At 38.0% G+C, this 21,824-nt stretch overlaps 1 protein-coding gene across 6 annotated transcripts in view; it reads left to right on the top strand.

Moving 5' to 3' along the window:
• Positions 1–21,824, top strand: part of PCLO (piccolo presynaptic cytomatrix protein) — a 402,813-nt gene that overhangs the window by 306,344 nt on the left and 74,645 nt on the right. For 5 of the 6 annotated variants that reach the window (XM_037389894.1, XM_037389895.1, XM_037389896.1 and 2 more), the window contains exons 11-17: positions 3,999–4,107; positions 4,701–4,768; positions 7,963–8,174; positions 13,215–13,265; positions 14,186–14,316; positions 15,942–15,968; positions 19,664–19,757. In XM_037389894.1, coding sequence (XP_037245791.1) covers positions 3,999–4,107; positions 4,701–4,768; positions 7,963–8,174; positions 13,215–13,265; positions 14,186–14,316; positions 15,942–15,968; positions 19,664–19,757 — 692 coding nt within the window. Of the gene's footprint in view, positions 1–3,998; positions 4,108–4,700; positions 4,769–7,962; positions 8,175–13,214; positions 13,266–14,185; positions 14,317–15,941; positions 15,969–19,663; positions 19,758–21,824 lie in introns of those variants that run through there. The other variant, XM_037389898.1, reaches the window with a different exon arrangement.

Consider the following 21,824-nt stretch of genomic DNA (forward strand, 5'->3'; position numbering starts at 1 on the left):
GTCAAAACAAGTTTCAGTAGACTAGCTCCTCATATTGGGACACAGGTTTACTCAGGCTCTTGAGAAATTGTGTATGGTGGTGTAAGCTCAAGTCTGGCCCTAGGTTTGAATCTGAGCTCATCTTTTTTCCACATAATTAATATTTTCTACACAAAAATTTTCTTCCCCAAAATTTCACAGATCTTCCAGGATCAACAAAGCATGCTGAATGCTCCCCAGGGGCTCCAGGTAATTATTTGAGCACTTTCATCCCTGGGCTGATAGAAACTACTTCTTAATAGTCCCTGGGTCCCCACTGTTAAAAGCAAAGTTCAAGTTTCACTAGTACTTAGCTACCATTTCACAAGCTGTCAAATGACTAGTCAGGAAAATGACATATGTCAGGAAAAGGAAATCAGTTCTGTTGAGTCGTCAGGTTTTATTACCAGTTAACAGATAACTGGCCTACCAATGCCTAAACAAAAATAATAAATGTTAACACTTTACTAGTTGCTAAAAAGAGCCTGGCAATCTTGAACAGCATTAAGCCATGTGTTAAATATGCCGTTATAATCCAATACAGCAAAGTAACAGCCTCTCCTTGCCATGAGGGTTTTGGTGAAAGGTGGGCTTTTCCTTACTGCTGCAATGTAAGCACTGAACTCTCCCTCCAGGAGCAAGCTCTTAGTTTAAGCACTGATGGCAGCAACTATTACAAATACAGGAGACTTTGAGATATTTATTTGGTACATATAAAGAACACTGTGCCTATATTGTGTCAGAGGAAAGGTACGCTTAGATTTTGATAATGTCTCCAATTGTGGCCAGTTACATGCATTTGGAAGAATATCTGAACACAATAGGCTTTTTTCTCTCAATACAGTAGGACTGTAGCATGTTTTTTGTGTTTTTTTTAAGGGAAAGGATAGTATTTAGCTAGCTAAATGTGGATATCTCCATGGCAGTTACAAATGTATGAGATTCCCTCTCTGGAATAATCATTTTGTAATCAGTGGAAAATTATAAACTTCTGATTCCAGGTTCTAAATGTCACCATAAAGTAGATGCCAAAAAGACTGAACAGATAATGTGTGTAAGCACACTCAGTGGAGCAGGGAGGAGGTCTTGATATATAAAGCTGATATGCTGACTGTGGGAGCTGATATTGCTAAAAATAAGTCATTGCTCACCATAAATGCAGGATGTAGCCATCCCAATAAAATTAAGAAAGGAAAAAAAAAAAAAAAGATGCTAGAAGGAATTATGGATTCAATTATCAGGGCAATTGCTAGTTCTTCCTCTGTCAGCAGAGTTGTCATGGAGCAATGTAAGTTTTCTCATCTTCCTATTTGTTTTTGTTTACTAAACTGGTGATGTGAAGCATACAAAGTTTTGGAAATGTGAATTACATGTCCTGACTACCTAAAAACAGCTACAGAATGTGATTGGGTTTTAGGCAAAAAAGTTTTTTATCACAGTGTCCTTGACTTCTCAATACTTTTTTCCTCTTTTTGTTGATTAGACTCACATTTTTCCTAAAGGTTTTCTTTGTAAAATACTGTTTTTTCAGCAAAAGGTATTTAGCAGTTACTCTAAGAAAAGAAATCAGCTTCCTGCCTAAAAGCTTTTTTCTTAGACCCCAGGGCTATCAGTCAGATCAATTAAGTCATGTTTAAATTGCTTTGATTTTAAATATTCATGAATCCACAAGGCAGCCAATAAAAAGAAAATACCCCTGTACTGACAACTTAAATGGATCTCTGTGTGAGTCAAGGCTGCTGAGATTCAATTTCCTTTCGGTTTGCTGCTTTGCTCACGTGTGCTTGGCCTTACTGACCAAGACAGCGACTGCAATGCTATTGCACGCAGTGAAAATCTCACCAGTAGAAATCAGACTTAATTTCCAGATCCCAGCATTGCAGCGGTACTCAGCAAGGCTCTTCCTGCTGGTCTTTTAAATTAAAGCATGTAATTGACAATGGCCTTACTGCTCCCCTGGTAAATTTTCTTCTGAAGGCAGTGCGAGCAGAATGTGATAAATCTGCGACAGTAGCTGGATGCATTTTGTCAACAAGGCTCTTTTTTTTTACAAAAGGGTGTTAACCACTTTCTCACATACCTAAAACTTTCCACCTTTGTTCTTGTTCATTGCCAATACATAGAAGTGATGGCTTGGCTTGGCTTACTCAAGTGGTTTGTACTGTTGTACTCAACATCCTATGCCACGATAGCATTATGAGGGCACACAAATAACAAAAATAACTTCAGTTCCTTCCTTTCTAGAAGCCTTCTAAAGACAGAGTGCATGCTGGTGTATTTGTATGGCAGAAAATAGGGGGAGATGCTTTTATTCATAATTACTGTTGCTTTATTCCAGAGGAACTGAGCTTAAAATCAGATCTGCTCTAACAAGCAAAAGCAAGATCATGCTTTTGAATGATGGCTGGTAAATGAAAGGGGGTAAATTTTAGGAAAAGGCAAATCTATTTTGGCAGTAAGCAGCTGGCTTTACAGCCTTCTGAGCATCACTTTTTAGACATTCTGCACAGTCTGTAGTTCTGTAAACAGCTGCAAACAAAATGATAAATTCTTACTGACCAGAGTTATGAGCAAATCTGATATTTCAAATCCTAATTCACTGAATCCTATCGAAAAATTTGTACAATAAAGTTATTGTCTTTATTTCTCATATTCTTTCATTGTCAAATAATTTCATCTGCTTTATTCCACAAGCAATTCTCATTATATTTTATTTAGCAACATGTTTTCCTATGAGTTTATCTGCACATTTCACTTCATTATTTTTCCCATTTGTTATACGCAACAGCACAGGATTTTGAAATAAAAATATGACCCAGGTGAAGACTTGGTTTTATCTGTGTAAGTGGTAGCAAGCTAAGTGTTTGTGGTTTTTGCTGTGTGGATGATGTGTTTTTCAGATGTTTCGTAATACATAGCTTTTAGCGGACTATTAAGAATTCAGTATCTTGTCCCATTAAGCAATTTTTTTTCCCCTAGAGCCGGAGGCTTAGATTTTGACATTTCCACATTAGTGAGAAGTTAATCTCTTTGGAATCATCCTTATGACTAACTACTTCAAAATATGAATGCAGTTCTCAGAACCTAAGATAAATCCCAGATATGAATCTACAGTTTCCTTTCTTTAAGCATTTTACTGTAACCAAAAAATTTCTTGCCTTGTCAGGATACACCTCATATTATGTATAGAGGTATTGACTCTGCAAATACTGAGCATAAAACTTCCTTATAGCAATACCTTGCTGCATACAGTCTCCTGGCTCAGTCCTGGGACACTTGGAAGACAGAACTGATTAGATCAGTATTCAGGACTTTTCAGCCTGGTTATCACAGCTCTGTTCCTATCTTCCACAACAAATTATGTTCAGCTGTTTTGTCACTTTTTCATAAGAAAGATAAGGAAGAAAAATTTCAACCTGAATATTTCCAGGCTTATGTTTTAAATGTGGAGGTACATTTTTTGTTTAAAATCACGTCACTCAGCTGCCTTCATCTGGTTGTATTTTCTGAAGTGACAAAGTAGAGAAAATGTATTTGAATTACCAAATCACATTCACAAATTCAGTCCCTTTTTGAGTCTCAGCTTCTGAACAGCAATGTGCTACTGTAGGGAACAGTTATCTTCCAAGACCATGGCTGGCCAGGAAACGTCTGATACAGAATATGTTTTGGTTTCTTGCCATGTTGGTGGGTGTGCATGTTTTTGATATTGCAAAAGTTTTTCAATATCATGCAATCCAGACGGTGGAGAGTGCATGTATAGTTTTAATCCAAAAGGAATTAATCTCCTGTCTTGTTTCAACAGGTAAGATGTAGCTGAAGGGGCAGTAGAATCTGTGTGAAGTGAAAGTGCTTTGCTAATGTGTCGTGCCATGTAAACAACATTCACTGAATGTCACATCAAATCTTCTCATCAAAGCAGTCTATCTGATGCCTTTGTCAACATCTGAGCTTGAGCTGATGCTGTTTTGCCTTCTTAGGAATGCAGGTGCTGGAATGGAATGGCATCCCCTTGACTGGGAAAACTTATGAAGAAGTCCAGAGCATTATTATTCAACAGAGTGGGGAAGCAGAAATATGTGTAAGACTGTGAGTTTTTCCCCATCTTTCTGTTTCCATTTTTTTTTGGCTTTTCATGGCTTTTTTTTTTTTTTTTAAATTTACAGTTGTTAAGGTGGAACCTTTGTTAGCACGAAACACCGATGTAATAATTAGTGAGAGTTCACTGTGTGGGAGGTCTGTTTGTTCTTTGTTTTCTTTTAAAGTCATAAGGAAAGATATGAATCAGCTGTTAGTAATTATACTTCTATAAGAAATGATACCTATTGTCAGGCCACAATCTTCTCTCATTGACACGCATACAATTCACTGAATATACTAGGGTTAGAAAAAGATGGTAATTTAGCACTAATTTTTACTGAAATCTGCATCCTTTAGATGAAAGTCATTTAAGCATCATAAGAAATATATAGACTTGCATTCAATCCATTAAAGATTTCACCTTAAAGGAACCTTTTCTTCTCAGCTCTTTAACAGCATTGCAAATCTATATCAGCTACGAAGGGGCCATGCTTGGGAGCTGCTTTCTGTCATGAACCACTATTCATTTATCTACTTAATACAATAATGAGGGTATGAGGGAAGAGTTTCTTTTGTCTCAGGCTTCTCATTGCTTTCTTTAGGGACCTGAACATGCTCTCGGACTCTGAGAATCCCCAGCACCTGGAGCTGCACGAGCCTGTCAAGGCAGGTGAGCGACAAGTTGTTGCTTCGATATTGTAAGACAGGATAGCAGCTGTAAATTGGATGGGATATAAGATGGGATATTAGCATTATAAGCTCAGGTGTTACATCCCAAATCTTGCCATGCGCAGAAAGTGGACCATAAGCCAAGACAAGGGGATCGAGTAGCAGCCTCAGTAAGTTTGCCGATGGCACCAAGTTGGGCAGCCGGGGGGCAGGGGGCTCTGCGGGGGCTCTGGGCAGGCGGGCCGAGGGGCCGAGGCCAGTGGTGTGAGGGGCAGCGGGGCTCAGTGCCGGGCCCTGCCCGTGGGGCACAGCAGTCCCCGGCAGCCTGGAGAGGGGGGGCTCAGGGGCACCTGGTGGCTCCCTACAGCTGCCTGAAAGGTTGTGGTGAGGTGGGGGTTGGTCTCTTTTCCCAAGTAACAAGCAATAGGACAAGAGGAAACAGCTTCAAGGTGCACCAGGGGAGGCTTATTTCTTCACTGGAAGAGTTGTCAAGCATTGGGGCAGGCTGCCCAGGGATGTGGTTGGGTTACCGTTCCTGGAGGTGTTTAAAAGACATGTAGATACGACGCTTAGGGATTTAGTGGTTTAGTCGGTGGGCTTGGCAGTGCTATGTTAATGGCTGGTCTTGATGATTTTAAAGGTCTTTTCCAGCTTAAGGGATTCCATGGTTCTATGCTTGTTAGCCCAGTTCAATCCATAGTTACAGAGTCTACACTAATTAATACAAAGGAAATATCAGTAACAACACTGCAGCTAACATTTGGGAGCCAGGGAAAACCTCACACTAGCTACCCCTTCAACTCTACACGCCACAGAAAACTGTGCCACAAATGTCCCGCTTTGGCAGATGCCCTGGGCCCTGCAGGCTGTACTTTCACTCTGAGGCATTGTGGCAAATTGACTGTGTCCTGAGGAATTTGCTGGGAGTGATGGTTTTGGTGAGAGTGTTTTACTCCTCCTTGCTGGGAGGTGGATGATGTTGATGATTCCTTCCTCTTCAGGATCTGCTTGGGGCTTTTTCTGTGTTTTCTAGCACAGATGGCTCTTTCCTCAGTGGTCAGTAGCTCTGCATTGCATATGACTTAACTGGATATTGTACGCTTTACATGTGATGCATTCTTGTTCTTTGTTCATTCTGTCGCTCCTAAAATTTATTTTGCCGAGCTCCTGAGTTTGCATCAGTGTCAGTAACTGACCAGCAAGTAGCTGGTATCCTTGGGACCTCAGCTATTGTCCTGTGCCCAAACCTTGCAGCACTGCTGTCACCCCAAGTTTGTGCTCCTATAAGCTGCAAATTAATCTGAAGTCAAAAATACTTCAGTCTGCATGGCGCAATTACTGTTGTGCCTTTATATATTTCTAAATTGCTAAGAATAGGCCTCATACCATATAATTATACAAGGTGAAATGTAACTCAGACAAATTAAGGTCATAGCCATCCAGTCATTAGACAATTGCTGTTGCAGCCAGACAAGCTAAAACAAAGCTCCTAGCAAACTGGAGCAAGTCCAAATAACACACAAGTCCTAAGGCCTATGTTAGCTTAACACAGGACTTCAGCCTGTTATTAGTGATGAAAAGACAGTATTTACTAAGATACAGGGGTGCAATAGGAAGTACTTTGTGTGAAGTTTTGTTACATGACTTCTAACATGGCAGTGTTTTAGGGGGGATTCTCTTCTGTTCGGTCAATACCATGACCGCAGGCTCCAGTTGTGGTATTAGTTGTAACTAACCTAAGTCTGAACCACAATCCACAATCTTACCAGTAATACCGCCCTTCAGCAAGTTCAGTGCAGATTACGAATGTTTCACTTAGCATCTCATGGGTCCATTCTGAGTTCTGTGGTTTTGTGGCTGCTCTTTTATCAATAAGAACACAAGTTACCTGGATTAAATCCTCCATTTTCTGACCATGTAACTGTTCCCATCTATTAATATACTTACTACTAAGCTACCTTTTGTTGAAAATGGATGGTATTGGTATTAATGGAAAGCAAACACTGAGTCTGACAGAGCTTTGAGTCAGAGCTACACACAGGTTTTTTTTCTTAGTGAGCAGATCAAAAACACCAAAGGCATTCATAGACACAGAAATTGGGTTTTGAAAGGATAGAAGCTAGAATAAACAGTGTTTTTTATTAACGGAGAAAACTCAAAATGGGAAAGAACAGGAATAAAAGTAAATTGCCACATTATCGCAGGCATGCTTCCTCCTAGTTTAGGAATCTTCTAGTGGTTTCAGAGCTGGAATTCAGCAGAGTCCCTTCTGGCTACCAAGCCAAGTCTTTCTTGCCATCACCTCAGTTTTTGCAGACTGTGCTTTGGAAAGAAACAATCTCCATTCCCTCTAGAAATTAAAAACAGATACAGCCTAGCAGGCAGGGTAAGGCTAACGTATTGCTTTAAACCTCTCATACTTCTGAGAACCTGGGAAGCAAGACGAGCCTAGTATCCTTTTAACTCTACACACTTAAAGCACAGATGGAACTTACTTGACCTCATTTCTCTATTAAATGGAGATTGCCATCTACAAAAGTTAATTTTTCCTTAGTCATTCCTGGGCAGTAGAGAGGGCAATCAGACTCCTACTGCAGATGCCTTACATAGGTGTGTGTAATAAGGAAAGATGAGTCAGGGCTTTTACTCTTCATTTGTTTCCATTTTATTCTGCCTTGGTTAATTTGTGGCATTGAAGTTCTGATCTTCTTTTCTCTTTATTTTTGTATAAGTTATTTCAGGAGCAGAATTCAGTTTTATGGAATGGCTAATTGATTTTTTTTAAAAAAAAAAAAGTTGAGATTAAAGATTGTTACAAGAAAGTTCAGATACTTGGTGAAACTGGACTTCGAAACAGTGGAAGTTAGCACAGACAGTCTTGAAAACTGTAATTTGCTCCAGTATGATTCAGAATGATCAGCAAGGCTTATTTTTCTTCTGCTAGAGAATAATCTTGTCAAAAAGCTTGTGAGGTGAGTAACACTAGTTGACAGTGTTGAGTAGAAAGATTGGAATTGGGATGTTGATGTTGTGGGGGAGACATCTATCTTTTGTAGTTTGGCTTTTGCATCTTCGAAGTCTACAAGCAGATGACATGAAAATTTATAAAGATCATTATCCTGTACCTGTACTGTGGCAAGATGGATTTGAATGTGCTAGTGATTATCAATACTATGCTTTCTTACTTTAATCCAGTAGATAAAGCGAAGTCACCAGGGGTTGATCCCAAGCAGCTGGCTGCAGAGCTCCAAAAGGTTTCTCTACAGCAGTCGCCTCTGGTTGCTTCTTCAGGAGTGGAAAAAGGATCTCATGTTCACTCTGGGACCACTTCTGCCACTTCCAGTGCTGTTCCTAGCCCTGGTCAGCCTGGTTCTCCTTCAGTGAGCAAAAAGCGGCACAGCAGCAAGGTAAGAAACTTCTCAGTTATGTGGCAATAACATTTTGATGACAAGAAGAAACTGTGTATTTATCTTCTTTAGTGTAGCAAGAAATCACAGCACATATTGATGAATTAATTTCCGCGACAGTGATGAGTATTACTGTTAAGATACAGAGTTTGGACACAAGGAAAGGGCACTACATGATTTGTCCAAGGTCATAGAAGATTAGGCCCTCTCTGCAAACAGGTTTCTCAAACTTAATATTATTGTTTTTAAAGAAAATAATTGCCCTTTTCATTCTTTTTGCTGTTGCTTTTTAAGTGCATCCTACATGATGGTGAGGTACTAGTTCCACAGGAGAAGCTGATATTCCAAAGATTGTAATTTCCCTCTCTGCACTAAGCTACTGTTTCAAGTGTTAGAAGCTATGCATAATCATAGCAATATTAAGCGTTTCTCTGAAAACCAGGGAAAGAATGCAAAATAAATTTACCATCAAAATGTGTTTTGTCACTAGCTAGTTCCAGTGAACTTGTTAAGCATGAGTTGTCATTTTCTTTGACACGTCCTGTCCATTTCTCAGCTGAACTTCTTTCTCTCTGTGCACCCACCTGCACACCTGGAAAGGGCAAAGTGGGAATTTAGTAGCATTTTTTCACAGTTGAAACTGAAAACTAGATCATAATGTCATCTGTCACATTTTTGCATTTTGTGTCAAAAAAGTTAACACCTGAAGTGAAAATCAATTCTGCGAAGACTGCATTTGCTTAAGTAATTTGCAAGATAGCTAAAGCTGATGGCTATCCTGAATACCCAGCTTCTCACTGTCTTACTATTGGAAGCAAAGCTTCACATTGCAAACAGGGTTCTTTCTAGGTATTTATTTATCTGTATCTTTATTCCTTCTTGGGACTGTCAGGTTCCTACTGCATTATTGCTATGTTTATATTTTTGTGCTGTTGAAGCCGTGACTGTGACTTGAACTGCAAATGCATTAGGCACTGTACAAATCAAAATCAGCAAACGGTGCCTGCTCATTTCAGATAGCTCTGCAATATGCTTACATAGCTTTCATGTGAGAGGAAACACAAAAATCTTTCATCCAGCAATTTAGCAAAAACTATAAATGTATTTATTGATCTGTTTGTTTTATATAGTAATTCTGTCTTGCCACAATTCCCATGGACTTTTTATGAACTAATTAAGGTCTGTGGTGCACAAGTTAAATCTGTATGTTGAGCTTCACTGCATGTAACATCAGGGACCTGGCAGAAATGCTTAATCATCAGATGAATAGTTGGTTTCCTTACACCTTACTCTGAGTATTGTATACATCTACATATGAACTAGTTTGCCATGTGCTTTATGTTTGCCAGTGAGAATAAACCACTTCTGAAGTACAGTTCATGAGACTGGATGAAACCTGCCACTAAAGTGTATGCACTACATGGAAGGGAGAGGGCAGGGCTCTTAGCACAGATGTCACCATCTACACTGAAACCCCGTTCATCTGGTTGAATGCATCACACCCCTAAATTCACTGCACAGTGTATAGAAACCCATAAATCTTTGATGTGCAGTGTATCCTGGAGGGGTGCCCCTCCCTGGCCACATGAGAAGACTGGGTTCCTAGCTTTGGCACTGTAGCAGGTCACCTAAAATTATATATGTAAATTTAATTTCCTGCTTCACAGAGGATTTAGTAATCTTTTGTGAAAATTCAGCTGGAGGCTTATAAAGATGAAACAAAAAAAAAAATTAAAATTAATACCTTTATGTAGGGGATGCAAAAGTCAAAACCAATCAGGTAAATATTTAAAACATTCTTTGCTTCTTTCAGAAAATCAAATTGAGAGGCATTTCTTTCATAACAGCCGTAGCTCTTGTTGACTTGTATAGTTTCTGTTCATTGACTGCAGGCCAAGTTTATAATGGTGTTGATCTCTGTTAGAAGACAACGCTACTGCTCATCCTTTCTGGAATGGCTCTTTGCCTTGGGCTGACGGCGTTTCTAAGCTGGCTGCAGCCTTGCCGAAGTATCATGGCAGAGTAAATATCCAAACTGCCTAGATCTTGTTTTTGCAACTGTTCTTATTTTTAGCAAGTACAATCTTTTTTTCTTTTTTTTAAGTTTTTTTGTATAGAATGTACACGCCAGAAGTGTTGTAGGAGATCCTGCAGTGCCAATGCTTTGTCCCATTACTACAGAGAGTGGTAGTGCATAGCATCAGAGCCTGACATTAACAAATTTCACATCATGATCATGACAGCTTTCTCTGGCAGGTATGATGGCATTACAAAGCACTGGCTTTTAGACAGTGTGTGTGAGTGCATGCAGGGAGTATCAAAAGAAATTAGAATGAAGTGAGATTAGCCATCATAGGAGAGATGTAACCTTTGGGAGACTTGAGTTCACTATACCCTGTGCAGACCTGTTTCTTTTGTAATGTAAATGTATGATCATTCTATGGTGCAGGTTACATCCAGGATATAAATGCTCTATAGAAGCATTTAATTGTATCTTTGTATCTTGAAGAATGGATTGTTTTTCTAAATCCTCAGTTCCTTTAGCTCCTAGAGAAGTCGGCAGTGAAATAATTTCCCTTCTTTTCAAATTAATCCTCACTGATTCCCTGATAAAGAAAGATACTTATTTGCATCTCTGCCTTTCAATCCAGATCCAGCTTCAAAGCTGGCCCAGCTTTGAGCTGTGGGTTGGACCAGATGACCTTGAGAGGTCTCGTTCAGCTTAAATTATTCATGTTTCTTTGAAATATTTGGGTAGTTCTTCACGGTCAGTTTTAAATCAGCTGACATCAGAGAGAAAACAAACTATTTAATATACTGACTCATAGTGTTGTAAATGAATACAGAGAATTAACAGTGGTATAGAAATGTAACGATACACATTTATTTTTGCAGACAAGTAGATGAAAGCAAAGTAACTGCATGACTAAAGGCAAATTCACTTTAACCACCTTTGGAAGTCCCATTCAGCATGCCCATTGCCTTTTCTCTGAACTCCTACAGTATTGATACTAATACATTCTGTATTACATGATATTTAAAGTGAATGAGCTCATTATTTTTACTGTTCAAACTTCTGAAAAATTAGAGCATTTATCTATCTGGCAGTGAATTGGTAGTCACAGCACAACCAACTCCATGTTATTTTGTAGCATTGTCTGTGCTAGTACAGACTGAGGTCGGAACTATTAAAATGTAATAAAATCCATTTGTAGAGGTAAAGTATAATAAATATAAGCCATTTAAGCCCTACTTTGAAAGTTTGCATGATGCTTAGATAGGTCTGTGTCTTTGGCAGAAAGAGTGCAATTCTTTCTTTAAATATTCTTTCAAGGACCAAACAAGTTTTAGGAGTAGTTTTCTACCAATCTAAAATATCATTTAAGATTCAGAACATTTTATAAGTTGGTGACCTACTTTAGCTGTTAGAGGGATGACACTTCCTTAAAAGCTTTGTAAGGTAGCAAGAAAAGCTGATTTAAAATTTTCCATGAGAAATATTTTGAGGCACATGCACTTCCAGAAAAATCAACTTTTCTTTTTTCCCCATGAAAATGCTTGTGTTCATAAAGGAACACATCTAGAAGGCAAGTTGAAGCACACAAAACAAAAAAAGGTGACAGATGACAGTGAATACAACTATTTAACGGGCAGGTCTGGGCTGTTTATCTCCTGTATTTATGTTGTGCTAGTGTTTAGCTGGGATTTTTCTGGTTAGTTCTGGTCTGCAGATCTGAGTAATTGAGGGGATGTTCTTCATTGCAAACCTGAATAAGGCAGTGCATCACCTTAACTTCATGCTCTGGTCCAGGAGACATGGGCTCTGCATTGGCCTACGTCAAAACAATTCATGGCCAACATCCTGAGAAAATCGCTAAGGGATTTTTTGGAGGGTATAGCAGCACATGAGAGGCAGATGGGGTTTACTCTTCTCAGAAAGTGAAGGAAATCCTAACTGCAAAGACTAGTATGTCAGACTGCTGGTCACATCTGGCAAAATAGGAAAAGTTGACTTCCAGATCAGTCTTCAGAGAACAGTAAGTTTGTCCTTGTTTGCATCCTTTTTTTTTTTTTTCTGCATCAACCAAGGAAGCAGGTGTGGAGAGAATGCAAAAACATTTAAATACTGCTACTGAACCAGAGAGAGCTTTCTTGCTTGACTGATGGCTTGCAGATTGGAGGTAGGTCCAGGGTGGCTCAAGGGCACCACCATTTAGCAAAACAGCGTATTTCTGAGCCCAGGATTTGAAGCAAGTGATACTACTTTCCAACTACTAACAAAAAGGAGGGAAGAAAAGGGGAAAAATAAAGACTCCAAGTATTTTATGGCTTTTGTCAGCAACCTAGAGAAGCTCAGTGAAAAAGAACAGAGAGGAGCAAGCACAATTAGACAGCATTGTAAAGGGGAGGGCAGAAAATTTAAATGTCATGTCACCCAAAGTGTGTGGAAGAATGGGAAGTGCTGTAGCTGAACTGATGATCAGAAAACACAGAATAAAGCAAAAAATATTTTACAAGATGGCTTGCAATTGTGAGATCCACTTATACACATCCATCAGTTTTAGTACCATTCTTTCCACTCTTTCTACCTGCTTTCACCTAAACTTGATTTAAACTAGTGTAACTTTTGCCTTTCAATAGAAATACAGCCGTCTTGTACTTGACATGGTATTTGGTTTCTCTTTGCAGCATTCACTTCCGTTAGACAGGGTTAATGCTATATGTCTTTTTCTCCCCATGCCTCCCTGTGTGACCAACCTGCTCTGACTGTAAAAACTTTGGTGTTTAAGTTGTCTGACTCTATACTTGCACAAAGGGTGATCAAAAAGGCTGGGCTGGACTTTAGGTGATGCTGAAATATCTTAACTATTCGTTTTGAGCATACAAATTGGAGATAAACAGTTTTTAAAACGTGGTGATACAGCAGTATAAATGATACCTCTAAGACAAGTTAACTGAAAATCTGTTATTTCCAATATGCATATGTGTATATTTGGAAGTGTGTGCCTATTTATTTATTTATGTATTTTAATGTGGCAGCCCACAGAAACTACGAAGTCTGCTTCCCATCCAATCACTGGAGAAATTCAGGTAAATATGTAGTTTCTACTGTGCACGTTCTTGTTGCTGCTGGATGTATTTTTCCGATGAATAAGTTTGCAGAAAACAGTCTCCATTAACTGATTTCTTATTCAACTCCAGCCCTTTGAAATGTCACTAATGTAAGTCAGTGCTTGATTTTTGCCTCTGTATTGTTGGCTTGTGAGATACAAACAGATAGAATGGAAAATGCTACTGTTCCTGAAGGGGCTAAAAGCGTAGTGAAGTTCATTCTAATCTTTAATCTTTGGCAACTTATTGCGGTTTACTACAGAAATTTCCAGACTGTTTACATTTAAGCAAAGACTGCTGTGGGTTTCTCATGGTGCAGTGTGTTTATTTCCATGTAATGCCAAGTTTGTAGTTGTCTCTTACGTAAACTGACATTATTCTAGCTTTTTAAATTGGTGGAACTGAGAGCAGCAGAATAAAGGAAGCCCAACTTCCTATAGATTTCAGTCATTTTTTCCTCAATTAATCCCTCTCCCCTATACTAGTACTAACAGTCTTTTCATAGTATTATAATATCCTTCCTGGGCTTAAGCTCTAGGTAGCCAGAATTTCTGCAATTCCTACTCAGTAAGCTGGCTATTGCTCAGAATAACATAAAGAGTTCAAATTTCATTTGCTTTTTCCAGCATTTGAATAGATCAATATGGATATTTCCTTTTTTTGTTTTGTTGACTAAGGCTGGCAGACTTTAAAAGCAAAATTTGTTTCAAGATCAAACATAATAATCTAGCATCTCATTCAAGTCAGGAGAGAGAGACAGAAACTTCCTAAAATGTGTTTGTTTCCAGCTAAAGTAAAGCTCTAAAACTCATTTTATTCAAAGGATGTAGTAGAGGTATTGAATCATTTAGGAAGTAAAAATAACTAATAATCTTACTGTGTTTTAATACATTCTCTAGCTTCAAATCAACTATGACAAACACCTTGGCAACCTTATCATCCACATCCTTCAGGCAAGAAACCTTGCTCCCAGAGACAACAATGGCTATTCAGACCCCTTTGTTAAAGTTTACCTTCTTCCAGGGAGAGGGTAAGTGTAGGAGAAATTGTACCCTGAATTTTCTTTTAATTTGGGTTTGTTACTTGACACTAATAAACAGAACTGAGTTACTGCTATAGAAGGTCCAGGTGAAACACCAGGAAAAAGGGTGGACTTTTAATAGAGAGCCAGACCCTATTCCCAGGAGAATTTGCTAATGACCTCAGGGACTTCATGATCATTCCTGAAGATTTAAATATTTTTTTTCATGTTTCCTTTTAAAATTTCTAATCCATGCAAAAATACGTATTAAAAGAACAGCAGACTCTACTTAAACATACTAAATATATGTAATACGTTCTGTAATATAGGAAGCTACATGTTAAGTTTAACATGGAATGAATTGTTGCTTCAGCTCAAGGTGTTCAGAATTTGGGACAGATTTGCAAATATGCAGAATTTTAGTATCTGAGATAAATTTAGCATTGTAGTATAATACCAAAGATGAGAAATACTAATCAGATAACATTCATTCCATGTGATTTTTTATGACTTTTTTTTTTTTTTTTTTAAGAGCTAATATGTGTTTTAGAAATTCTGGTGATTTTGTACCTAATGACTATACAAATCACTAATCATTTTTTCACAAACCGTTGCTTCTTTAGATTCTGTAATTACAAATAGCTCATTAGCGTTTCCTTTAGAACATATGTTTCCATATCAGCAATATTAAAACTCTTCTTTGGTGCTCTAAAGTTGCAGAATGTCATACATATGCATAAGTATACATGGTTATAATAATCCTACTGACTTCTGTGGCACAATAGATATATCTAAAATTAAGGTGATGGAATAGACCTTAGATTGCAAAGAGAAATTCCTTCAAACTTCTCTGCTTGTGTAATCACATTTATCCTAAAAGACTCTTAGGCTTGGACCGTGGAACTAAAAATCTGTATTTCTGTTCTATTCAAAGTAAGAGGAAAGTGGATGCTTAGGTCTCAGTTCAGCATTTGGCACATGGGCAAGCACCACTAAAAGCACATGAATCGAACAGCTAAAGGCTCTTATAGCTTGCAAATTCCAGATATACAGCATTCAATATTGCTCAGTGGCACTGGGCCCAAAATTGTTACTGAATATAATAGGAACAGCTCCTAAATATTGAGGGGGGGCTTATTGTACCGAAGAGACTTGTAAAATACTTGTCAAATCAATCTCACTGAATGTTTGCAGGTAAATTCACTGATGTAGAAACAAGACTTTGAACTAGAGAGATGTTTGGCCTGCAGAGGTCTAGGCCAGATCCAACTATAGGTTTAAACTTGCTGCTGAGTTATGAAGAGTTAGGATTTTAATTTTGTTTGGGTTCATTATTGTAAAACATGGCACTGTTATGGTTTTGCATGTAACTTGGAGCTTTAGGGAATAAGGAAAATGGAGAGCTTCTCAAAAGTGCCAAACTTGCTTCTGAAAGCAGAAACTTGAATTGCTACTGAATATATTTTACCTGTAGTTCAGTCTATGCTAGACTTCTTATTCTTTGTAATGCTTCTATTGCCTTTGATTCTTATACTACAAACTACCCATTATTCACGTTTTCTTTCATCTCTGCTTTCGTTTTCTCTCACTCCGCTTCCTCTATGTTCCTAACTCTGTAAATGCTGGGTATGCAGACAAGTCATGGTTGTCCAAAATGCAAGGTAGAGTGTACTATCTTCCAATTTTATTCTTTCCTTTTTGTATGCATGCATGATACAATCAGTCTGCGTGCTAAGCTAAAGATTTCTCCTGAGTTTCAATGGAACGCAATTGCAGCATGGTTTTGCTATTCATTCTCTAATTAATCCCATTTCCAGGTCAGAAGGAACTGGAAACAAGTAATTAATGCTCATCAATGCAGTAATATTTTAGGGCCAAACACTGATGACAAAATTTCTTTTGATGTTTGGAGGAATTTAGTTCAGAAATACCTAAAACTTCATTCTCACTCACTGAAAGTTGAAAAATACTTAACTGTGAACTTGTATCAAGATTCTGAATGGTGTTACTGCTACAAAGAACAGGCATTCTTTGGAAATGAAATGTAGTATTTTTCTCTATATACCTTGCACAGTATATAGATGTTAAAGCTAGGTATAATTCTAGGTAGTTGCCCAGCCAGCTTTAGAGCTCTTTGACCACATAAATAGTTATTTGTGGTAAACAAAGTTGAATTTTTAGTTATTAAAATGACTAGTGCTTTGTTTGTCCTGGAGTTGGAAACATAGGGCAAAACCTTCGTGCTCAAGATATGCCAGTATCAGCCCAGGCTAAGTACATAAGCATAGTAATTCACCCCAAATTCCAAATTTGTTTAAAAGTAGAAACCTGATCAAACAAGTCAACAAATTAATTTCAATAAACAGATCTTCTCTATTATCAGTCTGTTTCTTTATGTAATGAATGTGCTTACACATTTTATATGCAGCTATTTTGTTACACTTTTTTCATTATACTTGCAGTTGTATTATGCATTAATAAACTATCATTAAGGAAGCGTAGAGAAATGCTAAAGAAAAGAGTAATACAGTTTGTATCTTTTCACACAGCATACTATGAATTTCAAGTGCAAATTATTTCACACTAGATATAGACTGGTTTAATGAATGCATTTTATTAAATTATCCCCATCTGTTAATCACAATTGTTGGGGGAAAGGTGCATCTGTGGTATGAACTTAATATATGTGCCAGATCCTTCCCTTCAGAGGTCTAGGGACCTTCAGTTGTCATCCAACTTAGCCTGGGTCTGCACCGCCTCAGAAGTGGCCAAGGTCTCTTGCTTCCCTCTGCAACAGATCCAGACTATAGGTTACAGGAATGTGGGCTAATGCCACCCTTGCCAGTATAGATCCAGACACTCTATGGACTTCACTGAAAATACTCCAGAGTTACCATGTTAACAACACATTTACCTTCTGTCATTGCCAGCCCTGAAATTCAGCACTGCATGACTCATGTCTCACATATTTCTGAAAAGAATCAGAAACTTTGAATAGGTGATGAAGTTGTAATAGTGGGAAAGGAAATCCATGCAAGGAAAGGGAATGTCATTAGTGTCATTTTCTTGGCTGAGTGCTCAAATAGTCCTTTCCCACTTTCTTCAAAAAGAAAGATGGTTCATTAAAACCATTAGATCATATGGCATTTAGACAGGCCCAAACTATATAATACTATCCTGGCTTAGTTAAGAAATAAGTGGGTTACTCTGCGTGTAGAAGGAGTTTGGACAAGTTAATAGCTGATCAGAATAGACATGCATTTGATGAGTACTGTGAGCCCAGAGATACCGCTAACCTAGCCGTGGCTTGCCGGTGTCCCATGTCTCCATATGGGTCAGTTAAATCTCATTAATACTTTGAGTGATGGGGATGCTTTTATCAGATCAGAGAGTGGGAGAAGAGGTGCTTAAAAAATTCAAGTGCATTACTGAACAGGTTTTGCCATCAAAATCTAGTTTCCAAAAGGATTCCAATTTTGTATTTCAGATTTCCTCCCAAGATATGCAAAGAAATAACTTTGTGTGACTTTCTTTTTCATATGCTCTTGGTCCCTCTAGGTTTTAATTCATTCTTTTCTTACTGAAAGTAAGTAAAAAGAAATCTTCCCCTCCCTGCCTCACCCCACCACCCACCACCCCCCCAAAAAAAATATAATTGTATATATACACCAATGTATGGTGTGGCTGATAGAATTGATTGAACTGTGGAGAGTTGCTGCTTTCTTCTCATAAGCAGAGGTGGGCAGATACTTTGTTTCACGGGTCCCAATGCCCTTCACATTTTTCAATAAACTGGAAGACATTGGATACCATGTTTTGCAAGAAAATAAGTGGAACTACATAGAATGAGTAAAACAAAAACTAAGAGCAAAAATAACTGCAAGTCTCTTTCAGAGAGATATCAGTCTAGTAGGCAGCTTGGATATGGCTACCCCCTTTTGGAAAAAAAAGGCAGTAGACACTCCAGAATAATTACAGGAGCACTGCATGGTAGAATTGAGTTTCTAGAGTGAAAATCTTGGTGCTAAAGACACAACATTGACATACACGTCAGTAAAATATGCATCCTTTACATAACCTCAATTCAGACCTGCTCCAGTCTTGTACCATGCATGGTACACCATTAATGACTAGCTGATTAAATGAGTCCCTGGAGTGCATCTTCTAAGTTAATCTCATGAGAAAAGAATTTAGTTCATTCGCTCTGAGAGCATACCACAGTGTGAACCAAACCACAGTTCAATTGAAAGTCAGAAGTGAGAATCAGGGGAACAGCACACTACCAAAAATTAATGTAGAGGAACCATAAAAGATTTTAATAGGGCAGATACAGGTCATCTGTGCCATTTGGCCTTAGTGCTGGGGAACAGTCCTGGGCACATTTAATTTAGTAATAGATACAGCACGTAAGTCCTTTAAGTTATGAGAGATTTGAACAGAAGAGAAAGGGCAGTTCACTTGCAGACAGGCAAAAAAAAGAAAAAAAAAAAGAGTTCTTTACCTTATATCTTGTTGGGTTTTCAAAGTATTAAAACTTTCTCCCACCCAGCTCTTTTGAGATGTCCATTCAAATCTATACTAAATTAAAATTGGAATGGAAGCAAATCTGACATCAAAGCTCACAGAGCTAGTTGAATCCATATTCTGTTAAAGGTTAGTAAATTGCTTTCTCCATACTCAGGAAATGCAGAGTACAATCGAAAGCACTACCATTTCTTTTTAAAAATAGATTATGCAGCCAAACTTTTTATTCTTGGCTATTGATAAAAACAATCATGAGCTTGATGCACTTTTATGTTTGTTTCCAGTACAGTTAGAAGTATAGGCAGAGAACAGGATCAATAAGAAATTAGTGTTTCTATCATTAACAGGATATTAGTTACCCCATGGCATTCATTAAATGTTCTTGTGAGATGGCCTTCTGTAATTAGAGGCTGCAACATATAAGTATAAAGGATTTGTGCTACGTTCAAGTGCTAATAGGAGAATGGTCTTGGAAATGTAGTCAGTGCATTATCACTTCAATTTATAACCAGACCCCAACACCGACAATGAGAGAACAAAGCATATATGCATGTGCTGACTCATGCTTTATGTTGGAATGATTATAGGCAGAGCTTAACCTGCTGAAGAGTCGGAAGATGTTGTAAAAGACCGCATCAGGAAAGCATGCTAAAGAAAAAAAAAACCAAAGGCTGTCATTGTCCTCTTGTAACCTCTGAGTTGTTGCAGAAATGGGAAATGCAGTGCTTTCTCTTTTTCTGTTTTTTGTTTTGTGGGTGGGTTTTTTTTGTGTTATAATTGAAACAAACAAAAGATTGCTAATGTAATGTTTCCTTCCTTTGTTTAAATTCAGTGCTGAGTACAAGCGGAGAACTAAGTACGTACAGAAAAGCTTGAATCCTGAGTGGAATCAGACAGTCATTTATAAAAATATCTCCATGGAGCAGGTGCGTGACTGGTAGTACTGTTCAGTGCAATTTGCTGCTTCATTATTTGTGTGGTCTGCAGTGCTTGCTGTGAAGGGAGCAGTGGTACTGGCTGTTCTGTGAACCCCTGTAAAATCTTGCCATGTTTAGGGGAAATTTGGAACTATTTCCTTGCTGCTGATAGAGCTTACTATATCAATACTCTTTTCTTGTCCCTTCTACTCATAAAAATGGTGATTTGTGGGGATTAAATCTGTAACCATGTCATAAGTACAGATGTGACAATTTCAAAAATGCTAATGAAATAGAGGGAGGGAATAAATTAAGACACGTTTCTGAAGCAAATGGAGAAATCACTGTCACTCTTCATTCCAAAAGCCATGCAAGGTCAAACAAAACACAGGTCTTATTAAAAAATATTTATAGAATGGAGAGATACATTTTTTGGTTTAGTAATTTACAGCAATGGGCTTGAAATATGAATCACCTGAAAAAAATTTAGAAGTTATTTAATTTCCTTGTTACAGAAAAATTTAACTCACAGCTGGGAAAGAATTCTGCGCAAACATTCTCTGTTTCTTGGTGGCTTCCTAACTCTAACTGACCTGCAGGGTTCACTGAAGCAGTATGAAGCAATTGAGTACCCTTTTTCTGCATCTCCTCTTTAAAAGGGACTTTTTACCATTTCAAAAAGACATAATGAGAAAAATGATGATCAGTCTATCTGTTTAAATTATGAAGTATATTTTATAGAATAATGGATCTGTATGCAGTCCTAAATCTTTTTGCCTTTCTTAGTGTTTTGTTCTTGATACTTTCAACTTCATTTTTCAATGCCATTTAATCTTTCAGTGCTTCTTAAAACAGCCCAGAATAACCAGACTCTTTAGTGAATAGATTTCCCAGTGCTTCTAATAAACTTCTCCAACACAGCACCAAGACCTCAATATTATCTTCCTAACTTAAAATTTCATCATTCATTCTTCTTGTTCATTGAGAGGAACACAGATTAAGTTGTTAATTTTTCCTTGGAGGAAGACCTTTCCCACAAAGAGACTGGCATGGTGGCTCATGCAGTCAACACATCGGAACTTAACAGGCAGTAGCTCACATTTTCTTCAGAGGTGCCCTGTTATATGTTGTGGTTACTATTTCCTGGGGTTTGCATGCTGTTTCATGTGGGCTTGCATCAATGGTAGCTCATTGACAGTGAAAGCATCAGAAAAAGAAAAACTGACATGTTTGTCTCGCTGAAATATAAACCCTAGGTCTTCTGAGTTTTGTGAAAATGTTTAGTAAGTCTTAGCACTATTTCCAAACTTAGCTTTCCATTTAAGACAGGCTCTTCAGTTTACTTAATTTGCTTTCGGGTTCTGCTGTGACTTTTTACAGAGCTGTAATTAAGAGTGCTTGAGTATTGGATATACGGTGGCTGTTTGGTGATTCTAAATTAGATAACGATCTTAGTCTAGGATTTCTTGGACAGAGATTTTTATGACAGAAAATATCCTAGTATCTTTGATGTTGGTTTCTTAACTGTTATTTGATGAAATTTGCTTTTGGGTCACAGGCTGAATTCTTTGAACTTTTGCTTTCTATTTGCAAATCTCCTCCTTTTCCCTTCCTCTGAGACTGTTATGCAGTGCTAATGATTGTAAGTGTATAAGCTTCATCTGAGCACCACATATGTTGTATATTTTGTCTTCTTATCACATAGAAGTGTGTGCAAGGAATAGTATTTCCTTCCACAGCTTTTCATGGCTTGTATTTAGTGCTACGATACCAGTGTGGGTGATTCTTCCCCTATAAAATTCAATGCCCTGACTTTGAAAATATGTAATAAAGCATGTTTCTAAATCACCAAATCCATGCTGATGATAAGTACCTACAGTTTGAATAACTATCACCATGCAATAGTATATTGTTTGCACTCATAACCCTCATGAATGGATATTTCAAAACAATTAGGAATATAAAGAGAAATGCAAGATAATTGTGACAGACTGAGAATGAATGTTCTGATCATCAAACAAGCAAAACTGCATCATACACTAAGTTATACAGAGTTAGCAGTCATACCCTAACATA

This window comes from Falco rusticolus, chromosome 5, assembly GCF_015220075.1.
Source record: "Falco rusticolus isolate bFalRus1 chromosome 5, bFalRus1.pri, whole genome shotgun sequence".
In the NCBI taxonomy this organism is placed as follows: Eukaryota; Metazoa; Chordata; class Aves; order Falconiformes; family Falconidae; genus Falco; species Falco rusticolus.